Source organism: Sinohyriopsis cumingii, unplaced genomic scaffold (genome assembly GCF_028554795.1).
Source record: "Sinohyriopsis cumingii isolate HCF-2022 unplaced genomic scaffold, ASM2855479v2 utg000400l, whole genome shotgun sequence".
Lineage (NCBI taxonomy): Eukaryota > Metazoa > Mollusca > Bivalvia > Unionida > Unionidae > Sinohyriopsis > Sinohyriopsis cumingii.
Window position 1 is genome coordinate 368,656 of NW_028315895.1, and position 14,672 is coordinate 383,327.

The 14,672-nt window shown below is 35.8% G+C and overlaps 1 protein-coding gene across 1 annotated transcript in view; it reads left to right on the forward strand.

Moving 5' to 3' along the window:
- LOC149774181 (peroxisomal ATPase PEX1-like) overlaps window positions 1-14,672 on the forward strand; it is a 109,685-nt gene that overhangs the window by 76,568 nt on the left and 18,445 nt on the right. Inside the window, exons 14-17 of the mRNA XM_089945712.1 lie at window positions 235-299; window positions 4,029-4,088; window positions 7,759-7,841; window positions 10,057-10,160. Of these exons, the coding sequence (XP_089801838.1) occupies window positions 235-299; window positions 4,029-4,088; window positions 7,759-7,841; window positions 10,057-10,160 (312 nt within the window). The remainder of the gene's footprint in view (window positions 1-234; window positions 300-4,028; window positions 4,089-7,758; window positions 7,842-10,056; window positions 10,161-14,672) is intronic.

Sequence of the window (14,672 nt, forward strand, 5' to 3'; positions counted from 1 at the left end):
CAGTGTACAGGTAAGTTTCTGATTTACATGGCATGTTTCTATTCATCAATGTCAGTGTACAGGTAAGTTTCTGATTTACATGGCATGTTTCTATTCATCAATGTCAGTGTACAGGTAAGCTTTTATATCAAGAGGTTTTTTTCTCTCACTATTAATATCAATATTAATAGAAGTTAATCCTTATGGATATGTGATTAAAATGGTCATCAGCAAATGTTCTCTTAATTAATGCAGGGTCCAGAACTGCTCAGCAAGTATATTGGAGCAAGTGAGCAGGCAGTCAGAGATTTATTCAACAGGTGAGTAAAAGAGAATAGTTTGCAAATTTTATTTATATTCATGTCAGTTTTGCTCCATTTTCATTTACCTTAAATGGTATATGGTGAAATTTCAATTGATTTTAGTTGCAGTATTATCATTTGAAGGAAAATATGTAAGTCTAACTTGGCAGAGTGCCAGAGTTGTGAAATTATTGCCTAAAATTTTAACTGTAAATGCAAGAAAAAAAATAGGTATATGGAAATCTCTTATACGTAATATTTATAGTATGCTTAATAACTTGGTTGTTGACAAAAAAAGCTATTGATTCCAGAGGACACCAAGAACATTGTATTAGGCAGTTTTTGACTCTCATGTGATGCAGTGGGTTACCTCCTCTTGGTTGGATAGCACCACTGCTAAAGTTGGTGGTAAAATGCAGTCTGGAGAGAAACTGTACTTCACAACACTTATTAAGATTGTATTTACTGTGAGCTTTTCTTCTTTAAATATATTACCCTATCATATTAACATTAAGAATATGAACCCTACTACCTCCTAAATCCAGCCCTCCCAAAGATAAAACTCTTCTTTCTTTCTATATTATATGGACAAGGGAAAATAACTCTTGCCCATTACCTTCCCTTTCCACTTACAAGTGTTGCCTGTTTATGTTACGCTCGTGATCTGACCAGGTGGCATAAGTACACACACACCCCACATGATAATATTATTTATGGACCAGATGGAACCAAGGTTGGCTGATGACAGGAGTATCTCTGGAATACCTAACTATCTTAGGACATCATTCTTCCATGCCATTCGATTACAGGATTAGTGTAATGAGTGAGATAATATAATTTCTGTACCAGTGATGCAACCAAGGTTAGCTGATGACAGGAATACCTCTGGAATGGATGCACATCAATGGGACTTTGTGTAAAAATAAAGTCATCTTTGGATGAGTAATTGTTACTGGACAAAAACACTGTCATCAACAAGTGGGGACCAGAGGACACAGATCTCCGCATCAATCTCTAGAGGATGAAAGCTATCATCAGACTCTTTCATTTTGGAGTGACCATCTTAAGTACAAGATATAGCAAATCATGTCAGACATCATGGTGGTGGTGTCATACCTAGGGCGGTAAAAATCACCCCAAATCTAATTCTGGTCTGGGCATCCCATCATTGACATCCAGATCAGACTTATTCCTGGCAGACTCAGTCTCGATCAGTTCTCTGCTAGGAAGGAACAGATTCTTTACACAAAATGGTCTCTCAATCCATTTGTTTTTCATCAGATTTGCCAGCTTTGAGGGCATCAGATGATTGATTTTTTTACAACCAGATGGAATCACAGCTGTCCACCTTCATTTCCTGCTGTACTGGATCCTGAGGTTCAATCTGTTCATGCTTTTCTATGTTTGGATGTTCTGTGTCGCCTTGCCTACCCTATCCTGCCTACAGTCATAGTTCATTAGATTATACAGAATTGAAATGCAAAATGGTTTGGATTGCCCTCTACACTGGGACAAATCCTGGTTCAGTGATCTTCATGATTTTGTAATAGATCCATCCAGAGGTCCTGGCTGAGCTGAATCTTCAAAAAACATCCTCAAACCTACATGTTCAATCCTAACCTGGACCATCTTCTCCTTCATGCTTAGTTCTTGTCCAGAGACAATTGAACCCTTCAATCTTTTAATGAAAATTGCACAAGCTACAAGTCCCTCTGCTTTAAAGCATTCCAGAGGGATGCATCGCTTTTTCATTGACTGACATAAAGTCAAAACATCATCCCTCTAAGTTCCCTTCTCTTTGCCTGTTTGAATAGAAAAGTTTGGCTCAGTTTACTATTAAGGGTGGATCCTGTCATTATGGTAGGAAGGATTTTGGTCTTGACAAAGACCTCTCTGACTGTTGACCAACTTTGACTTCATAAGGCCTAAATCCCTTACATTGTTTTCCTAAGTAGAATCTTAACTGGATTCTGACTTGCCCAAGTTCAAACAAATGTGAGCCTTTATCCAGGACCTTGCTGAAGTGCCTTTCCCACAAAACCTGTTTCTTAATAGCTCTTGTTTGTGCTTGCATATTAGTGAATTACATGTCCTTTTCGTTAACTGAGCAGTCAGGTTTCATCGCCAGGAATTGGTTGCTGTCAGTAGGCATTTATGTCATTATACAACATCCCTCTTATATTGACACAACCCAAGAGGCTTTCAAACAAGACCTGGTATGTTTGCTCAGAATTTATCTGACACAGTCTGAGCCAGTTTGTTGAGTTTCTCCCAGATAAACCTGGGAAAAAGGACATAACCTTCAAGCCCTCTCATTGAGGTTGAAGTGTGTAGTATGCACAGCATACTGTGACATATCACTAGAACAGATTTGCAGCATACAAATCTCTGCTCATGAGATAAGAGTAATTTCTGAGAGCCATGCCTTTACCATTATATCTCTATCCAAGATATCGTCAAGCCCATTGGTTGGCATGAAGAGCCAACCATTTAGAGTTTTAATACCAAGATTGTGATCCACAGCAACAAACTCTGGGTCTAATAAACACAGTCGCACAAGCAGCTACCAGACCGATTCGACACCAGCACAACCTCAGGACAAGCACTCAACACATTCTCTGCTGGATTCACCCAGAATTGTATCTGGTAAGAAGATCTCATTGTTTCTTCTTCCCAGACTTAAGCCACATTGCCTCCAGTTGTGATGCTCACAATTAAGAGTGGGGGTCCCCAACATTGCCTCCACCTATTACCTATTCTCCTAAAGCTAAAGTGATCAGGGAACATATTCAATGGAGAAAGCAAATTTTTTATTAAATTATGTTTCTCCAAGAATTCGTACCAGATCATATTACTTTAAAATGCTTCCATCCTCCCCGCAGTACAAGCATCAATGTTCCACTCAGCTTAAACTGGTCCCACCTGCAAGTGGCAAGAGGAGGTAAGAAGCAAGAGTTATTGCCCTTTGCTTATTACGGTCAGAGAGACAAATTTTGTCTTTGGGAGGGTTAAATTTGGGAGGTAGTAGGGCTTGTATATTCCTAACGTTAATGTGATCAGGTAAGTATTCTAGGAGAAATATAATTTAGTAGAAACAATTGCGTTCTCTTGGATATCTCTGGTGCAGAATGTGTAATTGTGTATTGCAGTATATGTTGATGGAAGCATGCCTAACATTCTTTCCTTGAGGTGATGATACCCATAGTTGAGAACATAATGTAGCACATGAACAGATGTCATCATATGCTAGTTATGTCACAATGTGATTCATCTGATCTGCCCCAGTTATGCTTTATCGTTTTTGATTATTCCATCAAGAAGAGTGCTTGGAGTACCCAGTCAAGACTTTCATGTACTTATCTGCAGAGATGACGGATAAAAGTATGAGATGACCTAGGTGTCAAAACACATTCTGGCAGCAATATAAAGTACAAGATTATGAGCTGTGAGAAGAATTCATGAAATTAATCAATGAACTTTGTGCTTATATACCTCCTTTCATCCATCTTACTCGTCCTCCTCCAAGCCTATTTTTGGCAATGGGCTATGTGTTACCCACATCCGTCTCATGTTCCACGAGTCAGTCATACATTAGATTTCATTCATACGTTATGTTTCATTCAGTGACTTTTGAAGGACTTTTTTTTGTGCTTCATTTTATAACCTTTTAATAATTTAATACATTAAATTTTTTGTAACATCAGTCCGCAACAAAATTCTGACAGATATTTGTTCTGTCCTTTACAGAGCACAGAGTGCCAAGCCATGCATACTGTTTTTTGATGAATTTGATTCAATTGCACCAAGGTAAGTTTTCAGCCTTTATTTCTTACATTCAACAATTACGGATGTACTAGTATATCCAACTATTGCTGAATTACGAATGTTTTTGCTCAGATAAAACTATATATATTATTTCATTGTATTAAAAATGTACATAGAATAAATTTTGCTTTTTAGAAATGTACTTACCTCACTGCATGTATGTAGGAAGTAAATTTAGTAAAGTAGTTTTTATCTAATTATCATAGACTTTTTGTCACGTTTACCCCGACCCAGAGTAGCCCCAGTTTGAAACATGTATAATCAAGGTAATTCTGACAAGCCATTGTTTGATGTTAAACATTGCCGCAGGCTAGCACTAATCCCTTACGTAAGATTGCCGTGGCTAGAAGTAGAGAGCCAGACCTAGGAGCTGCAAGGCCGCCAGATAGTCAATTATCACCTAGATGTGGAAACGTTTGTCCAGATCAGAAGAAGTTGCCCGAATAAGTGGGAGTGTCTTAACTTCTTTTCCCTTCAGACAGATGGCCAGGTTGAACTGGCCGCTAAGACGATTGGACAGGGTCACAGCGCCACCCAATCAAAATTGAGATGGGGAGAGACCCTGATTTGGCTAGAATGATATCTCTACGTCTTCCGGCAAGAATTAGTTCGCTAGAGAGATTGCCCAGAGGAGGATAGAGTAACTCTGAACAGCCATTCGTTATTGGCGGGAATATCTTAGAACAGGAAATTCTAAGTACAGACAGCTTCAAATAAGGAAGCTTTGAGGGACTGACCAGTTACAGTTTGGTCCCGTAGTCTCAGATAGAAGACAGAGGAAAAGAGAAGAAAGGATAGAAGTCAGGAGAAGTTGAAGTCTAGGAGGAAAAGGGGAGAGAAGAGAGGAAGAGGAAATTGGGAGCGAAATTGGAGGAGGAGATAGTCAAGAGGGAAACGGAGTCGAAGGAGGTGTTGGAGGAATGGAAGGAAGGAAGGAATTAGCAGGAAAGAAAGAGATGAGTAGACGCAAGGACAGGGGGAAAATCGAACTCATACTGTAAATCACGGGATGAATTAGGCTGTCACTTCGTCGAGGGAAAGACGGGTGATTGAGAGCTTATCGTTTTAAATTATCGAATTTATTAAATTGTTATTAATTGAACTTCATCTTCGTGTTCTCTATAATTTAACCGTCAGCATTGCTGACTGGGGGCTCAGAGCTGTAAATCTACCTCGTCACTAATTTAACTTTCTAACCCCACGAGCCCGGGTGGAACTTTCATCATAATTTAATTAATATATATTGGAAGAACCCCACCCCAATGCGTGCAACCATCACACTTTTCTTTGAGTATTTATGGTGGCTTGAAATGATTGCAAAGGGAATATGGTTTACACTAATTTATGTGCTGTATTCAACATGATACAGAGACATGCCTTAATAAGTGCATGCACGTCCTTTTCCATCAAAACTTGCAATAAGAATACTCTTTAATTAAGTCGAGTCCAACTCCAATCTGCACAGACCTATATTTGCTATTGCATAGCGCACAGGCAGATCTGGATCTGAAAATAGTGGAGATTGGATACTATTCCTGCTACAGTGGCCATTTTTCATCTGAATCTGATGTCCAGTTTGGCCATTGTGGTGCAGTATTCAAAGACCTATTATTGCAAATCCTACTGAATGAATGAAAAGTAATATTACTTTGGGATTTTCACCGGAAGACTTTGTATGATGTATAGTTGGTCATAAATGAAATGTGATGGTGTTTACTCCTCCTGAATGTATGGTTGTATCAACATTAGGTTTGTACTAAACAGCTTCTTATTCTGTATAGTTGGTCCTAATGGTTCCATTCAGACAGTATGCCTGCCACAGTTGCCATATTGAAAATCTTGTCTCTCTTTCATCAGAAGGAGTCATCATATTGGCCTGGGTTTTCACTAAAAGTCTTCTTATGATGTCTAGTTGGTCATAATGAAAATGGTGCCAATCCAACTTCTAATATGACTGCTGCAATGGCCATCTTAAAAATCTTGCTATCACTAATTCTCCTAGATGACTAGTCATATCAACATTATGCTTCAACCTAAAGACTTCTTATGATGTCTAGTTGATACTAAATATAAATGATGCCAGTCTGATACCAAATATGGCTACCACATTATCCATCTTGAAAACATTGTTGTCATTACTCTGCCAAAACATAAAGTCATATTAAGATGGGTTTTCCACCAGAAGACTTCTTATTGTGCCATGTTTGTCCTAAATTAAAATAGTTCTAAGCTGACATCCAGCATGTCCACCATGGCAGCTAATCTGAAAATCTTGTTATCACAAAAAAATATCAAAGATGGTTTCAACAATCAGCAGTTAAAAGGAAGAAGTAGTTTAATCTTGAATTCCTGGAAATTCTTTTCAGCCAGTAAGGCATCAGTCCCTTCAAGGAACTCTTGTAGGAATAATGTCAATACATGTATTATGTGAATGATATCACAGATTAACTGTTTGGGTGACAGAGAATTTACTACCTGCCAACCTATGATATTGGCTTGCCAATTTGGCTGGTTACCAGTAAATGCAGTTATAACTAGAGATAGAACTCATCTTCAGGAATTGAGAACGTCCAACAGGGATAGAGGGAGCTATCTCTTCTAATATATATGTACACATAATGAGGATAGTATTCTGGATACTGTTGGTGTTTTTATTCAGATGAGATTTATCCACATGAAAGTTGTGCAAATAATAATTTTTTAAGCTCGAAGTTCCAATATTATTTTGAATAAGTAAATCTACATGTTGCCTTACAATTGAAGAAATCACTTCAGTAGAGATATGACACAAAGACGGAATGTTGAAAAAAATCTAACTTATTTCCAACTTTGTCTATTCCTTGACTCAAAATATGGTATAGTCAAGATTGCAGAGCAATTCAGATTTATGGGTTCATGCTGTCTGTCCATCTGGTGTCAACACTGAGGTTTAGGATCTGTGCATAGGTCATTTTCTCTGATACTATTTGTTATTAATTTAAATGACTTTACATGCAAATGTTTTACAAAGAATCCTTTGAAACCGGGCCCCTGTGACCTATATTTTCATGGTTCAGTGATTTGTGCTTATCTCTGCATTAAGCACAATTGCTCACGGTTAGTTTTTGGGTTTAGCACATTTGTCAAACAATGTTGCCTGCAGTTGTACAACTTTCAATAAATCTGTATCAGGAGGAGTACTATAACTGGTTGAAAATTAGGTCACTGACCAGTTTTTCAAGATCCATTCATTGGTGTCTACCTCACGGTTCATTGGCTCTATTTCTCTGAATGTTGCTTGCAGAGCTATACATCATGAGGATTACTAGTCATCAATCAAAATTAGGGCAATGATAGCTCTATGTCCCGCCACTGTGACCAGCATTAACATTTGTGTGAAACTTCATATATCAAAAAACTATTCCCTTCAGAGTCCTGTAGTTTGGTACATAGATTCATGATGAAGAGCATTCATAAACCAGTGACCTGCATCAACCATTTTGCTTAATTAGGTTGCTCATACACTTTTGCCTGGTGTCATGTAACTTTTTATGTTTTCCTTGAAGACAAATATAGTTGTCTAGGTTTTGGAGAGCAGAAAAGATGTCAAATCATTAGATATAAGCAATGGTTTCAAATGAAAAGTATGTATGTGTATCTTACTGTGTTATAGGCGAGGACATGACAACACTGGGGTGACGGACAGAGTGGTCAATCAGCTTCTTACACAGCTAGATGGTGTGGAAGGACTTGATGGTAAGCTTACTGTACTACTTTGAAGTGGACAGTCTTGAGGTCAAGATGGCATGCTTGTATTGCACTTGAATGCCTCTGGTTTGATAGTGAAAAAAGTAGTCACACTTCTTAAGCCTGTGTTTTCCCTTGGGTTAACCAGGAGGTTCCACCAAAACAGTGCTTCAGCCAGGAAGTTTTTACGGAGAATCAGGAAAGAAGGGCACTTGTATTACATGAATAATTTTTTTATGAACATTTCTTCATCAAGGAAAAAAAAAAAATCATTTAAATTGCTCTAAAGTTCATGGCATGATGTCTACTGTTCTGTTGCTAAGAATAATTTTTGTCTCAAATATTGAGGCACATTCTAGATTTAGATCTATTGGTCTCATAACCTTGGAAAGCCCGTTACATTATGTAAAGGGATGTAATTTAAATTCTGATCCTCGGTGGAAATGATTTTACTCAGAGTGGTTAACTCCTTTGATATAGTTTGATTATTTTTATGTAGTACATTAAACAATACAGAATCATTTCAGTAGAAAATGCTAATAATGTTAATTGCTTAAATATTTTCTCTCAGATATGGGATACCGTTTTTTTTAAATAGATTGCCTCCATTAGTTAGCTCTTACAACTTGGGGTGGGGGCACTTTAGTCCTGTTCTATTTATCCCTTGCCCAACAGGTTCTATCTTATTTGCAGTTGGACTCAATTTATTCACAATAATTTGGTGGCTTTTTTCTTGCATTTGTGTTAATTGAAACAGATTTATATCTAAATATTATTTGTTATGTTATTATTGACTTGGAGGGGATTTCTTCCTTTAAGGCCTGTGGCATGCTATCTACTCTCTGATACTTAGAATAATCTGTGTTTTTAATAATAATGCGCTTTCTATATTTTATTGTTGGGGGGAGGCACTTAAAATACGTAAAGGTATGTAACTCAGACTATGGACCTTGAGGAAATGAATAGTCAGAGGTGGTTACCTCTCGATATAGTTGGCAGCAACTTTGATGCACTTGAAACAATACATAAACTGTTTATCAGAGAGATAATCGCTTAAATATTTTCATCCTGAAATAGCTTTTACATTTTTTATAATCAGTTCTCTAACATAAAGTAAAGAGTAGAAAATACTTAAAACGGTTAGAATTAGGATTACATGTATTTATTTTATATTTGCTTATGATCATAAAAAAATGACTGGTTTATCAGTATGTTACAAATAATGTTAATCCCTTTAATCATGCTGAATGCACTATTACCTCAAATCTCCAAGCTATCTGTATTCTTAATAATGTAATTATTATTTCAAGTAAGTCTGTGTTGATTCGTATACATTCACCCACCTTTGTGGATGACTTGCATGTTGGATAAGAAGCATATTGATTTTGAGGTCAAAAGGTTAAAAGTCAAGGTCATTGTGACAGATAAAAATTGTTTCTTGCATACCTTTGGTTTTAGACCAAGTACCTTGACTAAAGTATGTTGAACATCTGAACTTAGCATTGGGAAGAAGCCTATTGATTTGGGGTCAAAAGTTCAAAGTCCAAGTTCTATGTGTGTCCAAAAAAATGGGTTTTGCAGAATAAGATTTTTGTTCTAGGTTAAGTTCCTTCACCAAACTTTGTGATGTAATGCCCTTGTGTTAAAACAGAAACCTTTAGGTTATGGTGTGTCAAGATCAGTGATTCCGTTAATGGTATGTCTAATTCTATGCATGGTAACTTTAATTAGACTAACACACAAAAAATAATCAAAGTCCAGGTCATTGACACACATCAGTCAATAAGCACCAGTAAAAAAAGCATAAAAACATGCCCTTATTGTACAAAGAGGAACATTAAACATGGAGCAGATTTATAATGAGATGTTTATTGTACTTTTGTTACAAAAAAATATTCAGGCTGTCACTTCAAAAAGCATTTTGTATCTTGCAAGTTGTGATAAGTCTGTTTTCTTTGTGTGCCATACAGATTGTCTTTTAAAATATACAGTGCAAGAAGTGTTCAAAATAAATTTATTAAAAATAATAAAGAAGCAAGTATATATGGTGAAAAGTGAAAAAAATGAACTTATTAGTCTTGCTGCCAATTGTAACTTAATATGCATGCTTCGTTAAATGGTATTAAGTTGCAGTTTGGTTCTATTTATTGGTGTATATTTATGTTTAATTTGCATGTATATACTGCACTACCTGTAGTTACATGTACATTTCAATGCATTTCAGGTGTGTATGTCCTGGGTGCCACAAGTCGTCCTGACTTAATTGATCCAGCGCTGTTGCGACCTGGCAGACTTGACAAGTGTCTTCACTGTCCTATGCCAGATGAGGTACATTTTGAAGTTGTCTGTCTCATGTCAGATGAGGTACATTTTGAAGTTGTCTCTGTCTTATGTCAGATGAAGTACAGTCTTTGCTTGTCACTGACACACGTCAGATGAGATACATTTTGAACTTTTCTCTGTCCCGTGTCAGATGAGGTACATTTTGAACTTTTCTCTGTCTCATGTTAGATGAGGTACATCTTGAACTTGTCTCTGTCTCGTGTCAGATGAGGTACATTTTGAACCTTATCTCATGTCAGATCAGGTACATTTTGAACTTGTCACTGTTCTGTGCTAGATGAGGGACATTTTATACTTATCACTGTTATATGCTAGATGAGGGCTGTTTTGTATTTGTAACTGCTCTGTGCTAGATGAGGGTTGTTTTGTATTTGCCACTGCTCTGTGCTAGATGAGGGCTATTTTGTATTTGCCACTGTTCTGTGTTAGATGAGGGGTATTTTGTATTTGCCACTGCTCTGTGCTAGATGAGGACTATTTTGTATTTGCCACTGTTCTGTGTTAGATGAGGGCTATTTTGTATTTGCCACTGTTCTGTGTTAGATGAGGGCTATTTTGTATTTGCCACTGTTCTGTGTTAGATGAGGGCTATTTTGTATTTGCCACTGCTCTGTGCTAGATGAGGGCTATTTTGTATTTGCCACTGCTCAGTGCCATATGAGGTAGATTGTTTTTCTTCTTTTGCATCAGGAAAGAACAAGACATACATCATCACTTTGTAATGGTATTCACATACAAGTTATATCCAACTGCAACCTGCACAGATCCAGCACTGCTATCACATAATATCCAGGCAAATATGTGACTAAGCCGTTTGTTAGGACTAATCAGTACAGGTGCTATAGAATCTGATCTGCTGGCACACAATGCACTGGTAGATTAGGGTCTGTGCTGTTTGCAGTTCGACTTGACTTACACTTGAGTATTTTCGGTATATTGTCAGTAATATTAAGATCCTTTTAAAGTCACATTAAATGGATAACATTAAATAGATAATTGCTCTCCACTGGTAAGACATATCGATCCACAATATCTTTATTATAGTCACAATAAATAAATGACTGTTCTTCATAGGAAAAATGTATTGATCAATGATACCATTGTTTCATTTTTTTTTTTAAATGCATTTGTTTCAAACTCTAAATAATTTTAACTTCATGCCATGTTTTTTTTTTTATTTATTCAGAGACACGGTTTTAGTATCTACACAATTTTTTTTTGCCTAGAACTGTATATTACAATCATAAAATAACAAGAAGACTTCAAAAAATGCCATAAATATGCAGTGCACACAAAAAGCAAATATTGCAGATGCATTGCATTATATACAGTGTCAAACAACTTTTATTTTCCAGAAAAAGTACTTGGTAATAAACACTACATTAATTCAGGTAAATAAAATAATAGTATATGTAAATAAATAAATGGGCTTTGTGAATGCAAAACTAGTATGTCTTTGGATTCCTAATATGACCATTATTAATGAATAATTAAGTTGATCAAGGTAGAAATATGACATAATTCAACATCATTAAGTGGAAATGTGGGGGCTTTCTCAGTTTCACACTCTTGATTTGGTCAAGCACTGGCAGTCTTTCATATATATATTCTGAAAAAAAATTGGTAACAGTGCAAGTATGAATGGGAGCACAATGCTTTTGGCTTTGCAAGCAGATTGACAAAGAAAATTTATGAGATGTGTCCATTTTTGGTTTTGGATTTGTACCTTATTAGATTGTTTCTGTTTAGTGTCCTGGTTTTAGCAAAGGCTCTGTCAGTGTTTCTTTAGTAGCCCCTTCTCTTGAGGTATTACTTCAGTATTTATGTACATCCTTTGGTTGGAAAACATGTGCTTAATATAAATAGTCTCTCTCTGAAATAAATTTTAAAATACACCTACGGCTTTACATTTTAATTTAGTAGATGTCCATTCACATATGTAATGGTGCTAGGAGTGGCCAAAGTTACAGTGATAAAAACTGGAAGATAGCATTAAATATCCATTTTGAAAGAATGTATCTGGCAATGAAAACATTCAAAGGTTGTGTTAGTCAGCTGAGTTTCAGTGTAATTGCGAAGTCTGTTCACTGCTTGTGTAATGTATTTTCGAGGTTAAAGTCATGAAGTCAATTTATTTGGAGGTTGAATTAATGGTAAAAGAAACTAAATTGATGCAAATACAAAAGTTGTTTTGTAGTAAATTATTCATCAGTTTGATGGGTATTTATCATAATACAGTACTACCCATTTATCTTTAACATCCTTGGCCTGAGATATGGGGGGGGGGCGCTGGAAAAAATCAAATTTTGCATACAAGTTAAATTTTTAAGTGGTGACCTGTCATCAGTGAGTAGGATTTACTCTGAAAGAAAATAAACAATGGATATTTAGATTAAATGAAACCAAACCTAGTTTGAAATACACTTGTATATCAACAACTACCATTTGGGCTACTTTTGTGTAATACAGTCCATATTACATCAAGTACTTGACATGGATACAAAAAAATCCATGAATTGGTGTATGTGTCACATGTTAGAAAATTCATACATCGGTCACATCCCATTAGAAAACATATAAACACACACACATGAAATGGTAGCCCTCATTTGATCTATATCCCATTGTCAACAAACATGTCACTAAACATGTCACTATGGTATTCATTCTTGCCAGTAGCACATGGCTGGATAGTAGTTGTTTACATGCTACATGTACTTAAATTGGCCTTGGTTCTAGTCTGCCTGAGTCAAATGTAATCATGTTGCTGAGGCTATTCATAGGGAAATTAAAACCTGTCAGCCTTTGAACAAGTGAAAATTGTTCACAAACATCTTAGCAAGATTCCATACTTTCAAATTCTTTCATGCTCAGATATTTAGTTTCAAGAGATTGTAAATTTTGTTTTCGTTTTACAGTTATTGGTATCCATCGTAAGCATGAAGTTACTTTTTTCCAGCAAAACAGGAAACATTCAAAGCCCATTTAACGTGTTCCAACACAAGAGTCTGATGTTTTATCAGTAAAATACAATGAAAATTTGTGACTCCATGAAATAACCTTATTTGTCCTGTGTTGTATATTTATTGTACAGATAAGTTTATTTCATTTTGTCACAATATTTTTCATATTATATTGATAATACATCAGACTCCTGTGCTTACAATCACTGATAACTTAAGAAAATGAAACAATCTATGAGATGCCATTGCTTTTATTCAAACTTGATGATGAAAAATGTGTTGTTTTATTGAAGATTGTAGTCACTTTGACAAAGGGCACACAACATTATTGAAGTGGCTACAAAGGTCAACTTTGGAGGGCCAAACAGATACATGTTTGTTAGTGCAATGCATTATTATCCGCTGGCAGACACAAAATAATTGTACAGTAGAAAAACAGTATGGGTCAGAACATGCATCTTTTACTGTTTACTTGCCAACGAATTTATATGTTAAAGGAGGTATTGCCATCCATGATAAATGGTCACTGATTTTAATGACATATTTGAAAACTCATTCAATCAACATAAAAATATTCTTGATTATATCATCATGGTAAATTTCTTTCCTCCTTTACCCAACCGAGCCATAATACATCTTTCTGATAAATACGGTTAGCATCAGAGAACTATATATAACTCACTCGTATAGTGGTAGCCCTGGAAAGAGAAGATCTTGAATTGCACATAGGTCATTTCTCACTTTGGTCATCATGCATCTCTTCCTCGGATTCAGATAATAAATAAAAATGAAAATAAATCTGATTGATGACACTGTAAGGTAATACAGCATCCTGAATATATCAAAATTCTTTTTATTTATGGAAAACAAGAAGGTTACATCGGTATCCAACTTACGACCATTGTTCTAGCCGATTTTGTGACAAATTCTCATTTATTATTTACTTCTTACTGTAGCATGAATTGGAACATTCTTGCCAAGAAAATACTAAATTTTTGTATGGTGTAACTGCCTATCAGCTCAGTTATTTGAAGCAGAGATTTATAATGACATTATAGGATAAGTAAAGTGTTCAATTTTAATCCAAGAAAAATGATAGTTGAAATATATAGGTTATAACAATTTTTTCTGCATTCTATATTAATTCTCCTGAAAGCAATATAATAATTTTTTTTTACATTGGGTTTTGATATAATAGTAATGGTTATCATCGGGCATTTTGTTTTTAGATTTTCTGTCTCTCAAATCCCAATCCTACTTCTGATTTAATAAAAGAACTTTTTTATTAGCAACAAGAACTAATTTTGATTTAGCAACAAGAACTCGGTTTTTTTAATTTAGCAACAGGAACTACTTATTTTTTATTTAACTGCAAGAACTATTTTTTTAGCAACAAGAAATAATTTTGACTTTTAAGCAACAAGTAATGCAAGTAATTCATTGTCATAATTGTTGAGGTAGACTGCCTGTTGTCAGTTAGTTGTTGTTGTAGGGTTTAACGCCATTTTTCAGCACACGATAGGCTATACATGGT